The sequence below is a fragment of the Enhydra lutris genome, unplaced genomic scaffold (assembly GCF_002288905.1).
Source record: "Enhydra lutris kenyoni isolate GAN:26980312 unplaced genomic scaffold, ASM228890v2 scaffoldscaffold2, whole genome shotgun sequence".
NCBI classification, from domain to species: Eukaryota; Metazoa; Chordata; class Mammalia; order Carnivora; family Mustelidae; genus Enhydra; species Enhydra lutris.
In genome coordinates, this window is record NW_019154086.1 from 31,968,305 (window position 1) to 31,993,671 (window position 25,367).

At 39.5% G+C, this 25,367-nt stretch overlaps 2 protein-coding genes across 3 annotated transcripts in view; one reads left to right on the forward strand and one right to left on the reverse strand.

Annotated features, from left to right (window-relative positions):
* Positions 1 to 25,367, forward strand: part of LOC111150388 (ventricular zone expressed PH domain containing 1) — a 233,042-nt gene that overhangs the window by 37,615 nt on the left and 170,060 nt on the right. For both annotated transcript variants that reach the window (XM_022507816.1, XM_022507820.1), the window contains exon 4: positions 21,518 to 21,684. In XM_022507816.1, the coding sequence (XP_022363524.1) occupies positions 21,518 to 21,684 (167 nt within the window). The remainder of the gene's footprint in view (positions 1 to 21,517; positions 21,685 to 25,367) is intronic.
* Positions 7,165 to 13,433, reverse strand: LOC111150406 (pentraxin 3). Its single transcript, XM_022507825.1, has 3 exons — positions 13,304 to 13,433; positions 12,450 to 12,851; positions 7,165 to 8,393 (listed from the first exon to the last, which is right to left on the reverse strand). Exons 1-3 carry the CDS (start codon positions 13,431 to 13,433, stop codon positions 7,780 to 7,782), a joined length of 1,146 nt encoding a protein of 381 aa, XP_022363533.1. The 3' UTR covers positions 7,165 to 7,779.

The following is a 25,367-nucleotide window of genomic DNA, read 5'->3' on the forward strand; positions in this document are numbered from 1 at the left end:
TACAAGACTAGAATTCAAAAATTATAGAATCTTATGTTGGGACGTTAAACATGGTTTAACTGAAGTACCCAAGCAATACTTAAATCCCCACCAAATGGTCATCTTCTCAGTGATAACAATAATTATAATAACAATTATAACTACAATGGCTAAAATTTATTTCATGCTTTTATTATGTCAAATACTGTATTAAGCACTTTATATGGATTATAGGATTATATCATTTAATCCCCAGAAGAATTGCCCAACAAAAGTCCTATTATTATCCCATGTTACCAATTAATAGTATTTTAAGTAATAGAAACCCCAGGTAAAAATAACTTGATGATGATGACAATGATGGTGATAATGAAGATGAGGAAGAAAAGAAAAAAGGGGGGGTAGAGGGGAAGAAGAAAAGGAATGAAGGGGAAAGAGGAGGGGAAGGAAGAACTTCTTATCAAAATACAAGACTGGTAAGTGCATAAGTGTATCAGACTTTCCACATGGCTTGGTTCAGGGCTCAATGGCAGTCCCAAAAGTCATTACTCAGCTCTGCTTCCTTTGGATTGGATTTTCATGCTCTATGTTATGGCCCTCTGCAGCTTCCAACTCACATCATCATGAATACCAATTAAGCAAAAGAAACTCCATATTCAGTCTCATCTCTGTTTGACCTGACATGTGTCACATGCCCATTTCTGAGCCAATCCATCATTATTGTCAGGGAATACAGTATTTCAGGTGACCAGGCTTGGGTAATGAACCACCGTCAAAGCAGGAAATGGGGGGCAACTGCAGTACCACATGAATGGGGTGCAGATCACCCCGGACCAAATCCAGGGCTGTTGCCAGCAATGGCTAAAATGAATGCTGGGTACCAACAAACAGCTTTATGTATTTACTTTTCTCCTTTTATACTTTCTTTGTTAGAGAGTCAACCCACTACTTTGGCATAACGAGACATTACTGGATAATGATTCTTCCAACTCAGTGTATCTGCAGTTCTTCCCAGTTCTTCTTGGCATCCGTAAATTTTATGAATAGAACCACTATATGAATAGAACCACTCTCCCTTCATTTTAAAACACTAATGAAAAAGTAGATCAGATGGGGCCAGGCAAGACTTGTGGTATGCCAGTGGTGACTGTTCCCTATGCTTGGTTGATATTACTCCTCTGGTTTTATTTTTCATTTGTTTTATACCAGTCTATCTCTGATTCAAAATGAAATGCCTCCTTTATGCTTGTAAGTCAATCATGGGGGGCTGTCAAATGAGCTTATATATCTCTCCTTGAAGGCAAATATTTCAATAATTCCAAGCCGATTTTTACTACTTTTCATTATTAGTAATTATATATGTGATAATATTGACTTTTACATTAAATGTAAATAGAAATTGATTTTATTTAAACTGCTTAGACTCCATTTGTCTGTTTTATATTCTCCAATTCTCCCAGTGAGAAAGAAACTGTGAAAGGTCCTTCCATTTGGAGAAAAGATCAAAGGCATGAGCAATATTGCCTTGGTGCATACTTGAGAGCTAAGGGGTTAGAAAACCTGAATATGCCTATAACAAGTAAGACAATTATATCAGCATTTTTAAATCATCCCCAATTTTATAGATTAGAACAAACATGTAAATAATAATTACAGGCTTGACTAAACTTTTTCAGATAATTAAAAAACATTCTCCAACTAATTCTGTGAGGCTAGTATACATGTGATATCAAAACAAGAACAAAACTACATAAGAAAAGAAAATCAGGCCCATCTTAATTATGAACGTAGATGCATAAATCACAAATCAAAATGACTCCAGCAATGCTCAAGGAAGATAAGAGTTTACATTTCTGAGTGCTTTCTGTGTACCATTTTCTGGTCTTTTAAGTCAGGTAATTCTCCCAATAACTTATGAGGGAAGAACTATTGTTATCCTCATTTTATAAAATTCATAATGATTCAGTTGCGTTTATCCTAGGAATGCCAGCATGTCTTAATATTCAAAATGTAATTCCCCCCAGTAACAGACTAACAGGTCAAAAAGTCATCTGATCAGTAGGAGCAGCCCATAAATTCAGTACCCATGCATGGAAAAAACGTTTTGTGATGGGGCGCCTGGGCGGTGCAGTCAGTTAAGCATCTGCCTTTGGCTCAGGTCATGATCCTGGGGCCCTGGGATCAAGCCCACCTGGGGCTTCCTACTCAGTGGGGAGTTCTGCTTCTTCTTCTCTCTCTGCCCCTCTCCCTGTTTATGTGCACATGTTCTGTCTCTCTCTCAAATAAATAAAATCTTTAAAAAGAAAAGAGCTTTTTGAAAACTAGGAATTTTGAAGAACTTCCAGAAACTGATTAAGGGGATATTATGTATGTAAATATGTATGTCTATAATAGTATATATAAGTAAGAGAATTATACACACACACACACACACTTATATACCTATATGCATAGGTATATCCACTTCTTTTGTAAAATTCAAAGTCTGTTCATGACAAAAAAAAGAAATGTCTCCACAAACTAGCAATAGAAGAGGAGCATGCTTAATCTAATAAAGTATAATCTACAAAAACCTACAACTAGAATCGTACTTAATGGGAAATATTAAATTCTTCCCCTTGAATTAAAAAATAAGACAAGGAGGGGCACCTGGGTGGCTCAGTGGGTTAAAGCCTCTGCCTTCGGCTCAGGTCATGATCCCAGGGTCCTGGGATGGAGCCCCACATTGGGCTCTCTGCTTAGCGGGGAGCCTGCTTCCCCCTCTCTCTCTCTGCCTGCCTCTCTGCCTACTTGTGATCTGTCAAATAAATAAAATCTTCAAAAAAAAAAATAAGACAAGGATATCACTTAGGTAATATATTTGTTTTCCACTTAAATAATATCAGAAGTAATTTAATATTTTGTGGCATCACCACCTTTTCAGAGTGGGAGTCATTTTTCAGTATTCCTGAATAATTCTCCAGACTTGTTCTTTGCCATGTAGATGCATTGTAAAACCTGCCCAGTGTCGGCATATAAAAGCAGGACCAGTGCTTAATGCAACATAATTTAGCGTGTGTTTTACCCAGAAAGCTGGCAGTTTTATTGGAGAGACTGAAAGTGAGGGTATCTCTAACTGTAAGGGATTATTTGAGGACTTACAGGGAAACCCTTTTCAAATTTTGATTTGGAACTCTGTGATGCAACGCACATCACTCCTATCAAAACTAAAAGTCTCTTCCCCTGCGTTTCTGAATAAGTGGTCATAATAAGGAAATATGCCTCTCCGTCAGTATGCCTTTTATATGGTCCTCTGGCACAGATCACAAGATGACCTCAAATGATTGGAAACTTAAGTAGAAAGTCTTTGGAAACAAAATGTAATATTGTCTCAGCAAGAGTCCAAATTCCCTCTGCTTACTGGCAAAAGTCTAGAAGAGACCATCTAGTTAATTATGATAAATTCGCCTCATTTCTTTCTCTATGTGAGACAAAATTCAAACCACTGATGGGTGAGCTGTCTCAGAAAATAGAGATAGAAAATTAACCTCTCCTTTATTATGGTAGTAATAATACGTACCACATAGGGTGAGGTGAGGGTTAAGTGGATAAAGCAGTTATGCTTTGCACAATGCTGGGCACCTAGTTCACCAATGGTTATGATGCTTCTTATCATCATCATTATCATAATCAACATCATTGTCATTGCCATCCCAAATTGAGCCTCCACCATGTACCAGGTCCATATTACAATATTAAAGGCAGAACCAAATTCATCTGTGGAGTTTTATACTCCCTGGGAACATACATAGCCATTAAAAATTCATGATACGATTGTTCTTAAGGAACAAAGTTTTAAGTTCACCGTATTGCAGGTTGTTGAGAAAGAATTTATTAATCCAATTTCTAGGAAACAGACTACGAAGCAATCTTATTAATATTCAAACTGAATAATAATACACATAGGGAAATATTAAAAATAATGCTCTCAAAAGCCAACCCAAATGTGGATCAAGAAAGACACATCTTGAAACAGAAGAGGACCTCTTCTGAATTGTTAACGAAGTCTGGGATAGTTGTACTCTGGAGTTTGTACCTTCTTGACTCCACCAGCAGATGTTGCTGTGAAGTAAAAGAAGGCCTGCACAGAGAGGAGCATCCCGGGGCAGACCGGCTGAGAATGACTTACCCACAATATAAGAGAATCTTTATATTCGCTTATTCGTTATTTTTGCATGCTTGCTCCTTTTTTCTTTAATGCACTGGGCACAATTTGGAAAAACTTCGTTTTTAAAGACAATTTTTATTTCAAATATTATTTTATGGTTCAGAAAGTACACTTAGATGTATTATCAGTTTTTGTCATTTTCACAAAATCCTTCAGCAAGGGAAGGCAAGTCCTGTTATCCCTAATTTCTTGGCTAATGTGAGACCCATAAAGACTAGTTGGCAGGCCCAGCTTCTTCTATTTGGTAGGTATTTGTGTTCTAGGAATCGAATGGTGAGTTTCTGAGCCTAAGACCAGCACACTTTCTTCCACAGTCTGGATTTATAACTGAATGCAAGTATCAGTAATCTCAGTTTTCCAGTTCATTAAATCTATGAATATAGATGTGAATGTTTATAATTACTTTGACCAAGATTTTTAACTTTTTGAGTGCTATTAAGTGGCTAGAAGAGAGTTCTGGAAACATTTGGCCTTAGTAAATTTCTCAAGAGCTTCCTAATATAAAATTTAATAAAAAAAGTAAAAATCAATGATGATTTCTTCTGTTTGAAAATATGATTGTTCAAGTGAAGTTAACTAAATAATTGTAAATACCAAACTTTAAATTCTATAATATATACTTAGGAGTAAAATGTTCTGAACATATTTTAAAGGAATGAACATTTCACTAAAAGCCAATTTACATTGTAATAGACAAGGAAAATATATTAACTCTATTTTGTTCATATATTTATATATACCTCTGCAAAAATATTGCTCTGTTGACATACAGATGTACATACTAGAGTGACAAAGTGACAGACTGTCACAATTTGCCAAGAACTGAAGGGTTTTCTGGGACACAGGACCCTCAGTGCTAAAGCTGGGACAATAGCAGGCAAGCCAGAACAGCTGGTCACTTTAGCACACACATACCTAATATTTTGTATTTTATATATATAATGCATCTTTTCCTCCTAATAACTTGAGTCATCTTACACAATTATTTTATAATGCCAAGATATAGTGATGCCCTTAATAACCATTCTGGTGAATAAAACTCTTAGCCAATGTGACTGAACCAGAATACCGATTTTTTTTTTTTAAGAAAATTTCTCTTCAGTTTTACACATTTCTTACTTCTTCCTTTTGCTCACACTATGTATTCTGAAACTCAATAAATCGTATTAGAAAAAAAAAAAAAAAAAGCCAGAGAACCAACTTCTGGAGAATTTGGGAAATACACTTTCTGAGTATAGTCTACGAATGTTTTGAGGAAATAAAGTGTGCGTGGTCTTTTCGATTTTTAAAAAAAAATTGTCCTCTTGGATCAGATGAGGTGGTCAAACAGCAGTGGATTTAAAATGACAGAAGTATGGTTTTCTTCATGTTAGAGAAGTGCAGGAACAGGCAGCCCAGGACTGGCAACATCTTCACAACACAGGAGAGCCAAGCTTCTTCTGTATTGCTGCACCGAATTTCGTGATCTCAGGTGGTTGCTGAAACTCCTGCCATCACAACCATATTCCAGTCAAGTGGAAGGGAAAGGGAATCATGTTCAGTATTTCAACATCAGCCAGCAATTAGTCATCTGGCCACACACAGCTGCAACTGATGCTGGAAAATCTAGACTTTGCTCTGAGTGGGCATAACAACCACTGAAACCAGAATTCTCTTCCTTTGGAAAAGAGGGAAAATAGGTATGAGGAAACAATCAGAAGTCCCTTGAAACACTTATCTGGATTTACTGCTGTAGCAGATGAAATTTCTACTTTAGTAACCCAAGAATTACTTTTCTTCGACTGGCTTCTTCTTTACCCTAAATGAGTAATTCCCATAGAAAAATTAAAAAGGCCCTTACGTTTAACTCTGTCAGCTTATGAGTTTGCATGTATTTTGGCCTGCATCATATTGGATCTTTTGAACAAATCTAATTTGTGCTGAGATGGAGAAATTGAAATCATGCCTAACTCTCAGCTTACATTGGGTCCAGTGTTTCACCTTCCACTTAAGCATTCAGGTCATAGAGATAAAGGCTAAACAAGGACTTACCTATGGCCCTTCAAGGACAACCTTGAATCATGTAATCTCCATGGGCCTGTGACTGGCCTATGACCTCATAACTGTGAACAGTCTTTTTAGAGATCAATCATCCTGATTTTGTGGACCTCACAAATGGGATCGAACTCTACTGATGTCATGAACATCCTCAAAGATTTCTAAATTCATGACATTTTATTGCTAAAGGCACTGAGAGACTAAGTTGCTTCTTTTACTGAGAAGACTCAGGGGAGTTAAGTAACTTGTCTAAGGATACTCAACTAGCTAGTTATAAAATGTGGTTTGATAACTGCTCCTGGCCTTGTTCTCCAAACCTCACAAACCAGAGATGATCTGGCCCTATTGTTAGGCAGACTCACCATCAGCATGGCTCTACCACATTTGCTGCTGACATTCAGAAGCAGCGGTCTTCTATTACCGCTGCCTAGCCTTAACAGGAGAGAACTGTAGTGTGGTTGAGAGGTACTTCCCCATCTCTAGGCTGAAGGACCTTGACTGGTCTCTCCTTCAGGCATGAGTAAGAGAATGGGTATTTTTTGAGGGCAGGAATCGTTTTTCCAAATTCTTAGATCTTCCCAGGAACAATCCTGGTCATGTATATTTGGGGAACTCTGATATTTTGTTTCTGTGTTACATATGACAGAATGTTGCATATGGTTATAGAAACATCAAATTGGGACCTACAGATCAATATCTCCTCAATTCCTTGATTTCTCATTTGATAAAACTAAAACCCAGAGAGATGAATTGACTTAGCCAAGATCAGATTTCTTGCTCATGATTTATAGGAAGCCAAAGCTTAAATCAACTCTACAGTTTGTTTCTAACAATATTATTACTATTTACACAATAGATTAGTGTCTGAAAACTAGTTCCTACTTTAAGAGTGTAGTTTTGCTCCAAAGCAACTTTTAAATTTATAATTAGATGACACGGAGTAGTTTTATAAAATATTTTATTTACAGTAAAGTTTTACAAAAATAGTCTTAATAAAATTAATACAAAACCATTTTACAATATAACTTATATAACTATCTTCTCAAAAAAGAGACATTTGATTATAACACATAAACTACATTTGCATTTGTTAAGTCACATTGTAGTATAAATATGTTTTTATCATTTTTTTAATAAGGTACATACCAAGAACAATGAACAATGGACAGCAAATGTTATTTTATTGTTCTCCCGATGTAAAAGTTATCTCTGGCCAAAACAAAATTAACCAGAGAAAAGTAAAACAATTGTCCTTCTTTTCAACAATACAGTCCTTTTAATTATTTGAGAGTTTATCCAACAAAGACACAGCATTAATCTCAAATTGAGCACCATGGCATAAAATCTAGTAACAGTATCCCCAAAAGCATTCTCCAATGTCTTCTCTTCAACTGTTTATTCAGTATTTTGCCAAGATAAATAAAGATTGATCTCAACTCTCCCCTTCATTAATCTAAAGTGTTCTTAATATGCACTGAGGTTTTTAGACCGTCCCAACTGGCATATGTTTAAAATGTGAGTTTCTTTCTTTGGCTTCAAGTAGAGTTTCACAACACTTACGAGACATACTGAGCACCTCCATGTGGCTGAATCTCTGTGACTCCCCACCCAACAACATTTCCCCTGATGTGACAAGACTCTGCTCCGCTGGTCTCTCTTATCTCTTCATTGCTGAGAACACGGTTCCAGATATTGAAGCCTGTGAGTCTTCCAGAAAAGGCCAGTGTTTCATCAAAGCCACCACCCACACAGCAGCCGTTCTTTTCTTGGCCAATTTGCAGGATTCCTCCCTCAGGAACAATGTGACCTGTGGCCATCTTGACTGTGGTAGCCATCAGCTCACCGTTTACCCACAAGGATGTGCTCCCTTTCTCAGAATTCCAGGTGCTACACAGATGGGTCCACTTTCCCAGGGAAATCACAGTATTAGCAATCAGTGTGTTCTCCTCTCCACCCACCACAAACACTATGGACTGATAGCTGAGGTACAGCTGGATCTCATATGGGTTTCTCTTTGTGCCATAGGAAAACAGGATGGTTTTGTTTAATACATCTGTGGCTTTGACCCAAATGCAGGCACTAAAGGACTCAAGCTTCATTGGTGTCACTGGATGCACGCTTCCAAAAATCTTCTTGGAACGCATTGGGAATAAAATTGCTGTTTCACAACCTAGAGGAGCAGGAAAGTAAGAAGAATATGAGAGAAAATATAAATTCATTCAGAAATGATTCCAGCATTTAGGTATTTTAGCACAGGCACTTTAACGACCACAACTGAAAATGATATGCTGTATCCCATTATGACTTGAGGAGCTTCAAGTGTGATCTTGGTAGAGCAAAGAAAACAGGAATAAAGGAAGTCAATTTCCTACTCAATGAAGCATCTAAGTGGAGAAGGCATGCAGGGTAGCCAGACTGTCCAAATTCAGAAAATAGTGGAAACCATTTCCCCTAGCTTATTTTCTGCTAGACTTTATTTATAATAATAAAATCTAAAATATTTTATTTATTTATTTGACAGAGATCACAAGTAAGCAGAGAGAGAAAGAGAGGAGGAAGCAGGCTCCCTGCTGAGCAGAGAGCCCAATGTGGGGCTCGATTCCAGGACCCTGGGATCATGACCCAAGCAGAAGGCAGAGGCTTTAACCCACTGAGCCACCCAGGCGCCCCTACCTTTTTTTTTTTTATAAAAATATTGGGTCATTACGCGTTAACTTCAAACAATGATGCTGTAATTTCCAAGAACTTAGAGCCAGACCTGTTTCCCTGTTCTTGACTTCACCAAACTTCCGGAATAAAACAAACAAACCTATGAAATTCAATGGACCTAGCTCACCCATTTACCCACTGGCAACATACATTTTTAAATGAAACTCGAGGACTGTCAATTGCAGAAATTTTAATCCTCTGTATGTTCCAGATACTTGTAACTTGCAAAGTTTGTAGAAACCTACCTTTGAAAGGCAACAATGTATAACAATTATGACTCACTCTTACTGGGCACTCACCATGTACCAGATACTGTTCTCATCACTCTGAATGTTTTAATCCTACTTATCCTAAGAGATACTTTTTTTTTTTTTTTTTAATTTATTTTGACAGAGATCACAATAGGCAGAGAGGCAGGCAGAGAGAGAGGAGGAAGCAGGCTCTCTGCTGAGCAGAGAGCCCGATGCGGGGCTCGATCCCAGGACCCTGGGATCATGACCTGAGCCGAAGGCAGAGGCTTTAACCCACTGAGCCACCCAGGCGCCCCCTAAGAGATAGTCTTAATATTCCCTTTCTACAGATGAGAGAACTAAGGCATAGAGCACTAAGTAACTTGGTTCTGCTTACTAGTTGGTAAGTGGTAAAACTGGGGATTTGAACTTGGGCACTGTGGTTGCAGAAGCCACACCCTTAAACTAACACACTGCATTGCTTCTTAATGGGAAAAGAACCCCTTGATTTGGTTAGGAGAGATGGAATTCAGTTTGTTTTACTATTCTTAAAAACTCTTATTTTGTCCACATGCTTATAAATACTATTTAGGCAGCAATAGAAAAAACCTTTAAGGAAGAGTGAACTCTTCCAAGGGGCCTGGTGGAGAACATATTTCTGTTGAAGAGCACTTAAAAGATGCTCAGACACCGTGATGGGAGAATAGTAAAGTTCAGGTCACATGCTTGGTCAGGGAGCTAGAGATGCACAAGTGAAGACCTTCTAGGTGTCTCTGGGAAATGTGCTAAAACCTTTCGTAGATGAGCTCTGCTTTGTGATAACTTCATGAGAATAAGAGACCAGAAAAAGAATTAAAAAAAAAAAATCTAAATGAAGGCTAGGCATTCACTTCATAACAAACTAAAGATTTATCATAAAATAGTTCTGATAAGCAAGTTCCAGATCCTCAAAGACTAACTGGTGAACATACAGAACTTGAAGACCCCAAACATCCATGCAAACGGTGTTAAACTAAGTTAAATGCCTGCAAGTGATTGAGGGTGAGGCTCTGTCCTAAAAAATTAAACAGATGTGTACCTACAAACAGTCGAAGAAATACTGAGATTCAGAAAATCGTATAAAAGTTACTACAATACTAAAGCACAAATTGGTCCTGTCACATCATGGTATTTTCTTTTTCATTGAATAATTTGAATTTTTGAAGACTTTTAAGATTCATTCTTAATGAGGCTTTCTTGTTTCAAATGAAATTGGTAAATATATTGTTTTTCCCCTAGCTGTGTTAATTAAATTAAACAAAGATTGTGGAACAAAAGATCACCATATGCATGACCATTTGAGATATACTCTGTAATGTCCCAGTAAAGTAGTGTTCAGGAGGGGGCCTACTGCAGTTCAATTAACTGATTTCCTGTTTAAATAAACCCAGGCAGACAAGATTGCATTCCAAAGCATTCCTTGATTGCCTCTGAGAGACCCAGCTTTCCCTAATGCTCCACTGGCTACAGTTACGCGAGTTCATGGAGTGGAATTTCGTGCTCACAGTTTTTTTGTGGCTTTTTTGGTGGGGACCAGTGATTGAGCCTCTTGATATCTCTTCAAAATGTCAGAAACTCTCGCATGAAATGGCTTTTAACTAATAGGTTTTTCTGATTACATTATCAAAGACCAAACAAAATTAAAACCAGGTTCTTAGGAGGCCGACAACAGAATAATTAGGAATCCCTTAGGAACCAAGCTGGCAGGAAACCAAAAAGGAGAAATCAAACCATGTGGGTAAAAATACTATTAGATATAATAAGAAATTAACATGTCAGAACTCAGAAATACATCCCTCTCTGCTCTAACTAGTATACAGAGGTGAGAGTGAAAGTTAGCATTAATTCTTCAGTTTGGAGGATACACTGTATGTACAAACATTTCTCATAGTTTGCCAAAGACAAGACAATTTCACCATTAAAATAGCCACAGAATTATAATTTGTCTCTGTCACTTACACTGAAGATCTATTGTATATTTGATTTTATGCTTTTTCGGTCTCTGAACCCGTACTGAATATTCAAGAAAATATGCTCAGTACTGATAAACAGTCCGCAAATATTTAGGAAAGACTGTTACTCTGCTATGGTTTCTGTAATTTTGAATGAAACATGCTGTCACACATGCTTACAATTCTTCTTCCTACCCCAACAGATGAGTTGCTTTATTGTAAATATAAAGAGGGATGGCACTGTTTGTAATTGTTTTCTGTTCATGAGAGTCTCAGGAACAGTGTAAGTTATATTTTCTAACCAAGTCACTGATTTTCTAATATAACCCACAAAAGATTTTTTTGCACTACTACCTCTTAGAAATTTTGACTTCTAAAGGAGGGTTATTTGGCTCCAAATCGTCTCATTTCGTTTAACAATCTTTCAAATGTATTATTCAAATGTATTATTTCAAAAGTATTATTTCAGGCCCATGTGTGTTTGGAGATTCATTCATATTCCAGGGGAGTTCAACAAGTTGTATCCGGTTTGAACCGCCTCTCTCCTGTTTGGTCCTGACCCCTTAAAGCCCTGGGGAGGAGGGTTACCCATTTGCTCCTCCAGCAGACCATCTCACTGTGGATCCCGCCCAGTCCAAACCTCACATACTCAGACCTCCCCTCTAGCGGGCTAATTCCACAGACCCCGGGGCCTGGGAGACCCCTCAGGAATTCCACTAATCCTTCAGGAGATGGGGTTCAGTCTCAAGTCTCTTGCCAGAACGAGCGGGGAGGAGGGGCCGGCCCAGGGATCAGAACGTGTAGATAAAAGAATTAGGCTGGGCCCTGAAATAGCTCGGGGAACCAGAGCTCCCCTAAAGAGAGAGACAGGCTAAAATTAGAAGAAGTGGAAATCCCAAACAGAGGGAAGCCGGACAGCTAGAGAGGTCACGGTTAAAACCGGCCAATAGAGCTCCTGCACCGCCCGGTTGGATCGGGTGTCAGTCAGGGGTCCCTAACGTCTATTTCAAGACTGTGATGTCTATGTCCATAGCTCTCTTCTCGATTCCCGGGGGCTGGAGAATACTTTTTAAAGCCAGTTTTCGCGCCTTGTACGGTGTTTGTGAGGCCTGTGAGCGTGCATGGAGAAACAGAGGTGTATGTGTGTCCCCATTGAAGCTGCCCCTAGAGGACCGCCACCAGGCTTCCCGCCACGCGCGTTCCGAGGACAAAGACGCAGGGTGTATGGGGGCTGTGGGGAGGGGCGGAGGCGGGGGGGGGGGGGGCAGCGGAAGCCACTCCGCCCGGCGTCCTTACCTGCTGGCAGCCAGCGCGCGGCTGCCCAGCCCTGCACAGCGCGGAGGTCGGCTCGCGTCAGCCGCAGCTCCTCGAGCACGGCGCCCAGGGCGCGCCCCGCCTCCTCCGGGCGCGGCGTCCCCGCGCTCTCCAAGCTAGCCAGCCTGCGGCCCGCCTCGCGGCTCGCCTGCAGCAGCTCGTCCAGCGCCCGGGACAGCCGGGCCTCCGCGGGGGCCGGCGGCGCGCACGGTCTCCCTAGGCTGCCGGCTAGGCGGCCCAGCTCCGCCCGCAGCCTCTGCAGCTCGCCCCGGAGGACGTCGTCGGTGGCCTGCAACAGCATGCCCTCTCTCATCTGCGAGTCCTCCAGCATGATGAAGAGCTTGTCCCACTCGGTGTGCTCCCGACGGCAGTCACACGGCGTGGCTAGAGAGAGGGACACACACGTTACCGAGCCGCCCAGGCCTTTCTCGGGTGCGCTTTGTACAAAGGTGACCTCCCTCAGTGGTCCCAAGTTCCTGCCCAGCCCCATAACCCCCTTCCCTTTAAGGACACCTCGGAAAAACAGCATGTGAGTATCTCGACAGCGACAGGGACCATTTACGCAGGTATATATTAAGTGGAACTCTGTGAAATTGCCGTTCATGCGGCTCAAAACAGGCAAATATCGGCGATTTCATGCGGTTCAAGCCGTTATGTATCTGTGACAGAAATAACTTTTTGAAACCTCCCCCTTTCCTATAGTGCTTCTTTCTTTTGCAAAACAAGCTATAATTTTTAGCACATTTGCTTGGCTACAAAGTATATGTATACTAGTTAGAGCCAAAGAGGTGGGTATGTAGTTAGGGTTAGCAGAGAAACAGTTAAAGAGAACTTACGGTCCTCAGTGGGATGGAGTCCATTGTCTATTTCGTTGTCCAAATTCACATACATGAGTTCATAATCATCCGAGGTCTCCGCCAACGCCGCAAACCAGAGAGCGCAGAACAGAATCACAGGGAGATGCATTGCTGGAGAGAGACACAAAGTTCTTTCTTCGGCCACTTCCCACAGCTGGCCCGAGGGGACGGGGCGAGAAGCTCTCAAGTGAGCGGTGTTGCTGGAGCAGAGGAGAGTGAGAGTGAAAGGCAGGAGCCCAGAGCCCTTAATAAATGCTGGGGGAAGCCTGAATGGAGATGAATGAGTAATGCCGGTGGCACCGCGGTAACGGGAGTTCCCCTGAATTTGGAGGGGAGGGGGCCTGGTGGGAGGGCGAGGGAAACGTGGATGTTGCACAATCATAGACCGCAAAGGTTTACACTGCCCTCAGATTAACTGGAGGAGGGTCAGAGGGGAAAGAGGTGGGGAAACTGGGCTAAGACTGTACTCCCCGAGGATTAGCTGTTGTAACTTGAATTGGTAGCACTGAGGGATGAAAGGGAAGGGAGGGGAGGTAGGGGGAGAAATAAGTCAGCAGGCACAGAGGCATGAAAGCAAGATCATCATTTCAGCATTTTGTGTGGTGCCTTTACAGTTTTACAGCCCTTTATGTATAGAAAACTTTCCCCACTTTTCTTTTGTACACAGTTTATAGGTCTAAGTTGTGAAAGTTACTCCCCTGATTCCAAGATAAACCAACTTAGAGTAAGATTTCTGATTGCTCTAGAAGCCACGTCCATTCCTAGTTATTCCATCTTTAATCCTTCTGGAGTTGCAACTCTTCTTTTATAAACATATATATAAAATGAGAGACAACAAAGCAAAACTGGTAAATCCAAAGTAAGAAAGAGCTGGGGAAGAAGCTGATTTTAGGAATATTTCTTTTTGTAAACTGGTGTTATGTAGAAATTGTATTATTTCACTAGGCTTAGAGTCAAAGATCACGTTTTTAAAATAAATTTAGGGATTTCTGCGTCCTTCAAAATAATAAGCTGAAAACTCTCCTGCAAAAAACACCTAGAAATGCATACATTATAATGATAACCTTAAATGTCCAAATGAACTACCAATAAAGTAAGGGAAGTATCCAGGGCCCAATTATAGAGGGGGGAACCAAAACCAAACTTCTAAGCCTGAGAGCTGATGCCAGGACTCCTTGGAGGGACATAGAGGGAAATGAGGGTTATCAATTGTGTAACAACTAAGTGTTAATGACCATGTGGGAACAAAGCTTAGGCCAGAGTGGGAGTTGGAATTGAGAATCTCACCTAAAGCCAGACCCTCAGAGAGTTACGTATTGGATTTCAGTGGATATAGCCCCACCCTCTATCCTAACACAAATAAGTGGGAAGTCAGCATGTCTTTGACTGAACTCTGCAGGGTCCCTAGTAGTTTGTGGCATGGGTCTGCCCTCACACATGTTCAAGATTCAAATGTATATTATCTACCACAGTAAAAACAAATTCACAATAAAAATATTTAAACATATGAGGAAACAACCCACCACAAATGAGAATCAGCAGATACAGAAAAAGGATTAGGTATCCCTCTCCTGAGAACTTCATTTACTTAAAATATCAGGTAGGAATTAGAAAATGAGTGTGTTTAAAATTGTAAAATTCCAACACAAGGAGTTGGAAACACAAATAAAGAAAAAAGACATTGTCAAAAGAAAAAGATGAGGCAGATTTTTAAATTTTTTTACTTTTTTAAAGATTTTATTTATTAGAGAGAATAAGCATGAGCAGGGGGAGAGGGAAAGGGCAGAAAGAAGGGGAGAAACAGATTCCCCACAAAGCAAGGATCCAGACATGGGGCTCGATCCCAGGACTCTGAGCTGAAGGCAGTTTAACCAACTGAGCCAACCAGGTCTCCCTAGGCAGATTTTTTTTTTTTTTTAAAGAACCATATGTAACTTCTACAAATAAAAAATTAATTAAAAAATTTAAAACCTCAAGGAATGGATTAAATGGCAAATAGGCAAAGCTGAAGAGAATATTAAAGAACTGGAAGAAGGATCTGAGAAAATCATCCAAAATGTACTCTTTAATTTCAGTAACCTCAAGTCCTTTCATTGCTCAGGAAGATGATAGAGAAATTAATTTTGCTTTGTTAATTCTGGAATGTTTATCTTTTTGAAGACAGCCATGAAAACCAAAAGGAAATAGAATGTTCCTTTTGAACATTCTTAGAATTAGAATTAATTTTAGATTAGAATATTTAGAATTATTCTATTAGAATTATTAGAATTAGTTTTTAGATTAGAATTAGATAATTAGATAATAGGTAATTAGACAATAATTAGAATTATTAGAATTAGACTTATTCTATTAGAATAATTAGAATTAAACAAACCTTTTTCAAAAAAAGCGGTAAAGAAGGGGGAAAAACATAGACAAAGCAAGATGAATAAAAAACACAAGATGGGGGATCTGGGTGGCTCTGTGGGTTAAGCCTCTGCCTTCGGCTCAGGTCCTGGGATGGAGTCCCACATCAGGTTCTCTGCTCAGCAGGGAGGCTGCTTCCCCCTCTCTCTCTGCCTGCCTCTCTGCCTACTTGTGATCTCTCTCTGTCAAGTAAATAAGTAAAATCTTTTAAAAAAATGTAAAAATAAATTCAAATATACCAATAATCATCATAACTATTAATAAAACAAACTTTCCAGTTAAGAGACATAAGATGTCAAGTAGGAATATCTTAAAAGTCCCCAACTATAGGTCACTTACAAAAGCCACCCATAAAACGTAAGAATCTAGCGATGCCCAAAGCAAAAAACTTGAAAAAAGCAGGAAAAGAATATGCCAAGCAAATGCAATTCAAAAAAGCTAGGATAGTTACAGTTATATCAACTGGAAATAACTATAAGAGAGAAGAGGATAAAGTATGGTAAACACTTTACTAGAATTATTTAGTAACATAGTTTCAAAAAATATATGCTAAAGACTGACAAAATTATAAGGAGAAACTGACAAATCCAGAATGATGGGGGAGATTTTATTTTATTTTTTTTTAACTTTTTTTTTTTTTTTAAAGATTTTGTTTATTTATTTGTCAGAGAGAGAGAGAGAGCAAGCACAGGCAGACAGAGTGGCAGGCAGAGGCAGAGGGAGAAGCAGACTCCCTGCCGAGCAAGGAGCCCGATGCGGGACTCGATCCCAGGACGCTGGGATCATGACCTGAGCCGAAGGCAGCTGCTTAACCAACTGAGCCACCCAGGCGTCCCTGATGGGGGAGATTTTAATATACCTCTCTCATAACTAAGTTCACTGCTGTCATAAATGGCTACTCAAATTCCCCCCCAAAAAAACACCTGCTAAAACATACAGAAACTTACGGTACATGAAGTTTGAAGTAATGAAATGTATAGAACATTGTCCAGAAGGTTTAATAAGCAAGTTCTACCAAACATTCAAGGAACATATAATCCTCTTCTTATACAAACTGCTTCTAAGAATGAAGTGTGCAGGAATGTGCTAAATACTTTCTATATGTGTAGTACCTATGATACTAAAAAGAGACAAGGACAGTATAACAAAAGTTCAGCTTCATTCAAGAACATAGATGCAAAAGCTCTAAATAAAATATTAGCTAAAAGAACTTGGCAATATATGCATAAAAATACATTATAACCAATCAACCAAGTTGAGTGTTACTCCAAGACTGCAAGATTGGTTAAAATTAGAGTTATCAATTAATTACGTGAACAATTTAGAAGAAATTATATAATCATGTCAATAGATGCAGAAAATCATTTAATAAAATTCATCATTTATGTACAGAAACAAAAATAAAACAGAAATAACAAAATTGATAGAGCCATATACATATATAATGATGGGTCCTTAGAAACACACTTCTTAAAAAGAGTAAAAACAAAAGGATACCTTGGACACTAGCTCTATTCACTGAAGTACTGGAGGTTCTAGCCAGGAAAGTAGGATCAAAAAAAAAAAAAAAAAGCATTAAGACGTAAGAACAGAAAAAAAGAAACAAAGCTTTCATCAATCATTATGAGTTGATTGCCTATATATAGAAAATCTAAGAGACACTGAAGACAGATTATTAATAAGAGAATTGAGGAAGTTTTGTTGGCTGAAAGATCAACACAAAAATCATCTACTTTCTTAATACCAGCAGACAACTGATGATACATTTTTTAAAAGTTTCCATTTACAATAGCAAAACAAAAATGAGATACCTAGGAATAATTTTTAATTAAAAGAACATAAGATGCAGCTAATATCACAAAACTTTATTGAAAAACATTCTTTAAAACCCTGCATAGATGGAAGGACATATGTTTTTGAATGGAACACTCAATTTCATAAAGATGTCAATTATCCCAAATTAGTCTGTACATTGAGTATGGGAGAAAAAAATAAAGTAGTTTTTCAAGGAAGTTGACAAAGTAATGGTAAAATTTGTGTAGAGGAACCAAGAAAAATTTGAAGTAGAAGATAGTTTGCCCCATGAGATATAATGATTCATTATAAAGTTACTACAATTAACAAAATGTGTAATTGGTAAAGGTATGATAAATACCCAGAAACAGACCCAGACATATGAGAAACCTTACATGTGAAGAAGGTATCAAAAAATTGGAAGAGAAACAACTGACAACTTGATAAATGCTAGGACAATTATTTATATACACACAAAAAATCCATTCCTCATGTACAAAAATAAATTCCAGATAGATTAAAGACAAATATGAAAAACAAAACCATAATGCTTTTAAGAGAAAATTTTTATGAACCTAGGCTAGAGAACGATACCTTAATAACAAAAAAATTATAAACTATAAAGAAATTTTAAAAAATCAAGTACATTGACATTGCAATAGAAAAAAACCAACTAGTGTCTAGAATAAATAAATAGCTTCTACAAATCAAGAAAAAAACACAAACATCCCAGCTGAAAATAGGCAAAAGATATGAATGGTCAAATGGTGAGAGGGGAAATGACCTGTAAACATATTAAAAGGATGCTTAGCTGCACAAGCAGTTAAGGAAATGAAGATGAAAACAACAAAAAAATGAGATGCCATCTCACACTCCATCAGGCTGGCAAAAACCGATGTCTGTCAAGACCAAATGTTGGCAAAGATAAGGAACAACAGAAACATTCATGTTGCCGGTGGGTGTGTAGGTTATTATAGTCATGATGGTAGGCAGAATAATGCCCCCCCACAAATGTTCACATCTTCATCCCCACAACCTGTGGACATGTTATTTCACTGCATTGAAAATTAAGGTTGAGGGGAGCCTGGGTGGCTCAGTGGGTTAAAGCCTCTGCCTTCGGCTCAGGTCATGATCGCAGGGTCCTGGGATCGAGCCCCACATCGGGCTCTCTCCTCCATGGGGAGCCTGCTTCCTCCTCTCTCTCTTTCTGCCTGCCTCTCTGCCTACTTGTGATCTCTGTCTGTCAAATAAATAAATAAAATCTTAAAAAAAAAAAAGAAAAGGTTGAAATTGAAATTAAGGTTGCTACATTAAATATGGAGATAACCCTAGATGATACACATGGGCCCAGTGTAATCACAAGGGTTCTTAAAAGCGGAAAAGAGAGGCAGAAGGGAGAATCAGAGGAAGAGGTATGATGATAGCAGAGTCAGAGAGGTGCTTGCTCTGTTGCTGATTTTGAAGATGAAGGAAGGGAACTCCAAGGAATGCTGATAGTCTCTAGAAACTAGAAAAGTCAAGGAAACCAATTCCCTTTTTTAGCCTCCAAGAAGGAACTCATGCCTTCCAATGCCTGGATTTTAGCCCAGTGAGATTCACAGCAGACTTCTGAAGTATAGAAATATAAGATAAGAATTTGGGCCACTAAGTTTTTGGTAATTTCTTATGGCAGCTTAGAAAACTAATACAACCACACTGCAGAGAAATTTTCGAGGATCTAGAAACTTAACTCCCAGGGACATAGTCACTGCTTTCTGCTTAATTACGTGACCCAGGGACCATCAGCATCACGTGAGAGCTTGTTAGAAATTCAGATTCTCAAGCCCAAACTCTGAACCAGCTGAATCAATATACCCAGGTGATTTCTAAGCGATTAAGCTCGGAGGCCGCACCCTAGGGAAGATCTTCCATTTATGAACAAAGAAATAGGTATAAAAATTGCAGTGCTATTGGTAAAAAGCATCATCATCATCATAGTAGTGTCTTTCAACCATAGAGTATATGAATAAATTATTGTCTGTTTATACAATAGAATACCATACAGCTGTGAGAGTAAGTGAAGGAGAGCTTTTTGGAGCTAAAACTTCAACACGGTGTTGAATGTAAAAAAAAAAAAAATGTTCCAAAAAGATTTGTACAGTATGAATATTATTGATATAAAATTTTAAAGCATGCAAAACAACACCATAAAATGTTTGTTGGTATAGACTCATGCAACTAAGAAGTAAAAATATCCGTGAAGATGATAAATACTATCTTTAGGATGGTGGTTGCCCTTGGGGAGAAAAGGAAATGAGTGGGATAGGAAGCCATTTTGGCATGAGGTTTTTTGACAAAGCTAGCTGGTGGGCACAACCCTATTCTTTATATTATTACCTCATTTGCCTAATGTCTTAAAATATTCTATAATTTTAAAAAATTGTTAGTTTATAAATGGAATTTACAGGATTTCTCTTTTTGCTTCTGAATTTTAGAATTTCTACATCAAAGTGTCTTCATCAGTTTCTAACTTAGAAAAAAATTTTATGCAATTACTTTTGCATCATTTGATCAAAATTCAAGTCAGCTGAAAATGACTAATCTGGAGATTTTCCCTTCAAGACTCTCAGGGTGTCTAATGAGTATCTCACCAAAAGCCTTATACCAGTTTCCTGTCTTCGATTCCAAAAAGATTGCTACTTATCATGAAATTTTTTAGGGATTGGTCAGTGTGTCTACATAATTAAGCTCTAAGATCTATTGTACCCTGTACAGAGTGGGCATTACATTTAAAATTTCTGCTTGTTTAAGGAAAAGCTCTTGGTTAAAAGAGAAGGAAAACAGATAAAGCAATGTGTTGTGTATGGACACAACTTGTTTTAAAAAAGAAAACCCTGAATATTTCTAGTACTTTGCAGTCCTTGGGCATATGACCGAAACCTTCTGGAGATTAATTCTATGAACCACATGTGGGAAAAGCAATTCTCATTATTAATCATCACCCATATACATTTAAGTTGATCCAGAATCACCCTTCTACTATTTTTAGTCACTGGTATTCTGAAAATAATAGCCTTTTGTCCAATTCTCATATCTAAATGTCCTTTATATGTGGACACATTCCTTCTGTTTGAGAAAGGTCTACATACGTGTAATTACTGGTGCTTATTTGATTCCTTCTGTGTCCTTCTTCTATATACAAAGCCAAATTTAAAGTAAATAGACACAAAAAGAATTTTCTTCAAGAAATCCCTAGAAACCAATTCTCCTGAGACATTTAAGTTACTTGAGAGGCTTTTGAAAAAAAAATCCATACCATAACGTGATAAGCAGATGTTTCCCATATGTTGTTTGCAGATAAGTCCCTATAGCTTATGCAGTATCTTTTCTGGAGATTTTTCCATTTTAAATCCAGTTGTCCATACATGTCTTTGAGGCAAATCATGTGTGACAAACAAGCTGAATCTCAACTTCCCTTGAAATAGTACAGAAATTGGGGATTTAAATTTGCATTGCTACTTTTCTGACTATTCATAAAAATAAGGCACCTTTGCCATATGTCAGTTGTCTTAATCATGCCCCCATATCTCTCAGGAACGTGGATACATTCCTCTGCACTTTTTTTGGTTTGGTTTCATGCTTATGGCACTGCTTAGTTTTCATTTAAACAACATCCAAATGTTTTTTCTCGTCAGGAATTCTTTGTCAGAACAGTTTCCTTCTTAAGGGTGTGGTCTGGTTACTGTCAAATTTTCCTCTTTCCCCATGGTGCCTTACTCAGGAAAAGTTTTCATTAGATAATAAATAAATAAAATATTCCCTTGTATGGAATCCATTTAAATCATGCTTTAGTGATTTTTCAGAATAAGATATGGTGTTATTTTTAGAAGAAGACTTGGCCCTCACTCCTCACTATTTAATGAATAAGTGCAAAGGTTATTGCATTGACAATAAATGTGTTTCCACTGCCCTTGAGCTAATAACTCACCATTCTCGGTATTGTTCCCTCAATAGGCAATGCCATGCTGTTGAGGGTGTTGCCCGCGGTGTATGAAAAGCAGCCTCAGCCAATCAACAGACACCTGACAGAACTCCTGGCCTTGATGTCTCAGCTGGAACAACCAGAACAGTACCATCTTCTCCGGCTTTTGCATGTAGCCGTGAAGAGAAAGCAACCAGAGGTAAAAAAGCAAAAGCACATCATGTATTTGATGGTCCACACAACCAGGCATGTTTCTGGGTATGAGAACAGGATATGTGCTTCAGGTTTCCGCTCCCGTGTGCCCAAACACACCCATCTTTAAATGAAAGCACTCATTCGCTTTTTCTAGACCCATGTAAGTGAGGAGGTGACGGCAGAGGTTGGGTACTGTGTTATGGTTCCCCAGAGAAACAGAACCAGGATACATATATCGTGAGCAACTGGGATTGGCTTACGTGACTATGAGACTGAGGAGTCCTGCAGTACAACCTTTGTACACTGAGGGCCCAAGAGAACAAGTGGTGTAGTTCCGGTCTAAATCCAAAGGCCTGAGGAGCAGAAGAATCAAAGGTGTGAGCCTTGGTCAGAGTCTGAAAGCTTCAGAACTGGATGGCTGGTGGTGTAAGTCACGATCTAAGGCAGGAGTGGACCAATGTCCCAGCTCAACCACTCATACTCAGGCCCTCAGCAGTTTCGAGGAGGCCCACCCACATTGGGAAGGGCAATCTGCTTTACTCATTCTACCAATTTAAATGCCAGTCTCATCTGAAACACCCTCAACAAACACACTCAGAATAATGTTCAAGCAGGCATGTGGGCACTCCATGACCCAGTGAAGTGGACACATAAAATTAACCATAACAGGCACAGTACTAAAAACAGAACAAAGGTAAAACCTGTCACTATGGCAGAAAAGCTTGAATTGAAATTGAGTGTGGCCATGCAGTCCAGGAATCTGGTTTCTCAGAAAAGGCCAAGGAAATGACCTATGCATGGGGAAGTCAGCCTGGAGTGACAGCAGAGCCTTGTTTTCTAGGTAGCAAGTTAGTTGCTGATTTTTTATAATCAAATAAAAGATTGAAATAATTAGGATGATTGTGATTAGCAGTCACAGAACACCCAACCCATGTTGATTTAAATAATAAAAGGAATTTATTAGCTAATTAGATGGGGCAAAATGCCTTCTGATGAGGTGGTTGATCCAGGAGCTCAAATAATACAAACAGAACAGTTTTCCTATTTTCTATTTCTCAGATTTGATTTCTGATTTTGGGTTCCGTTTTCAGCAGGCTTTCTCCTTGTGGGCTCCATACAGGTCCAAGGGGCTCTCGAGGCACCATGCTTCTTCTGCCTCCCCCCGCCCCACCAACATCCAAACAAGAGTCCTGGTATTCTCTGTTTAGGACACACACTGTACCCCTGGTGCTTCTGCTGACCCCCAGTGATACTCAGAGACTAAAGACTGCTAGGAAGGGGAAAGTAGAAACGGATTACAGAAGGTACCCAAACATATGCTCAAGTGAAGATTAAAGGTCAGCCCAAGGTTTTATTAATCATGGTTGCAACTCTGTTTCATTTCCTGAGTGAACATTAAGGTGAATACTGGAACATTTGAAGTCAACATTCAAACTGTTCAAAGAAAAGCAGGCAAAAATGGTCATATGTGTAATTAACCACAATAGGCTGCCAATACCTGGTGGTAAGGAATCATTTCTTCTTTTCTTCTGTATCCCAGACCTTGGCATAGTACCCAAAAGCACTCAGTAAACATTCATGAAATGAAACAGAATAAAACAGTGTGATAAATGTTCTACAGATGGTACAAACAGAAAGAGGGGCAATAAATTCTGCCTTAGGGAGAAATAGGTAACATGAAGATTCACAGTGGGAAGGGCCTCAGGGCTAGACCTTGAAGAATGGGAGATTTTGGTCCAGGTGGAGCAGAGGGGCAAAAGGCCTTGAGGAGGTGGAGACAGGGTTAGGTTTGGGAAGGGGCTCTGGATTCTGCCTTTTTCCAGATTCTCAGGTGATGCTTTTCCCACTGCTTCAGACCACACTTTGAGTAGCTAGGTGGGAGGTTGGGCAGAGGACTGGGGCATATATGTTACCTGGTGCGCGTTTTTGCTCTTGCCCTTAGAGCGATATATTGTCATTATTTTTGCATGACTGTCTTTCCTAGTGTGCTCTAAACTCTTTGAGGGACATAGGACCAGTGTCTGCATATTCACATGCATTCCCTGCACACACAGTAGGATTGCAATAAAAAGTTGATGAATTCAGGGAGGAATAAATGACCAGAAGAGACCAAAGAGCCTGGAGACCATGGAGAACCAGGGAAAGATGTTGAGGTTCCAAAGGGTGAAAAGTGACTCAACAGGATCAAGATCTGGAGAAGTAAAGGACCTCGGAGAGAGGAACTGAACTTAGCTTTGACAACCGGGGACTCTGCAGGGCACTGCCTATGTGGGTGGGGTGAAGAGTGGTGGTCCTCTATTATGGACTGTGTGTGGAGGAAGGTTAGGAATTGACTGCATGAGTGCAGAAGTTTAAAGAAATAAGGAGAGCTAAAATAAAAACCAGTCACAATGAAGAGATTGCAGATGTGGAACAAAGTACTAGCTAGAATCAGGGGCTAGAGGCAGTTGGAGAATGAATACCAGAGTGTAAGTGGAGGAATCAGTTTGGGAAAGAATTAAGGACAGAAAGTTGGAGCAAAACTGTAGTAGAGTTTGGGCAAGGAATAGAGTTGAGGGATCACTGGATCACCTAAGAGGAGGCTTGGCCTGAAGGGAGCAGAATGGGTAGGGTATTTGTTTCCCAGCCCTGCTGAAACAAATGACCACAAACTTGATTTAAGACAGCACAAATTTATTATCCTCCAGTTCTTGAGATCAAAAGTCCCAAATGGGTCAACAGGGTTGCACTCCTTCTGGAGGCACTAGGGGAGAAATCTGTTTCTTTGCCTTTTCCCAGCTTCTGGAGGCTGCCTGCACTTCTCAGCTCCTGTCCTGCCTTCCTCTCACCTCTGCTTTTCTCATCACATCTCCTTCTCTGACTCTGAGACTCTTTCCTCCCTCTTCTAAGGGCCCTTGTTGGTGCCACCCAGATGATCCATGATTATCTCTCCATCTCAAGACCTTGAGCTTAATTATACCTGCAAAGTCCCTTTTGCTGCACAAGGCAACATCATCACAGGTTCTGGGGATTAGGGTGTATATACATCTTTGGGGAGTCATTATTCTGCCTACCACAGATAGAATCTGGGGACCAGATGATATGGGGGAATGGGGAGGGGTGACCAAAACACCAAACTTGGTTTCATAAAGGAGCCAGCTGGCATGCCATTTTATTTGCAGCCTGCAAACAAGAGCAAAACATAGTTTTTGGAAAGGCAGGGTCAATAAAAATTCAAAGGGGACCTAGGGAGAGTCACTTAATTCAATTTATTTCCCATGGACTAAAGGCTGGACATAAACATAGATGAAACCAGCAGGAGGCTCACTTATAGGAAGGGGAAGGGAGAAGACTTGGGGTCTTCCAACCTAAAATGATGGGATCCAAGAGTAATGGTGGCACCATGGGTGACATTCAAAGAGGTCTCATCAGAACCTGGTTATAGCTCCTCTGTGGCTGAGACACAGAAAAAGTCATTTATAATCAGGCCCCTGACCACTGTCTGTTCTGATGCGGCGGCCTCTTTAACTCCCAGCACCTTGAACAATTACAGGGTCCTAAACACCCATGGTTGGACACTCTCCTCTCAGTGCACTGAGTTTTTATATACATGCTGTGTTCTTCTGGAATGATCTTCCCTCATCACCACTACCACTCTTTCTGGACTGACTATTCCTGGTCATTAGACGAGTACTTCTATGTCGGTTC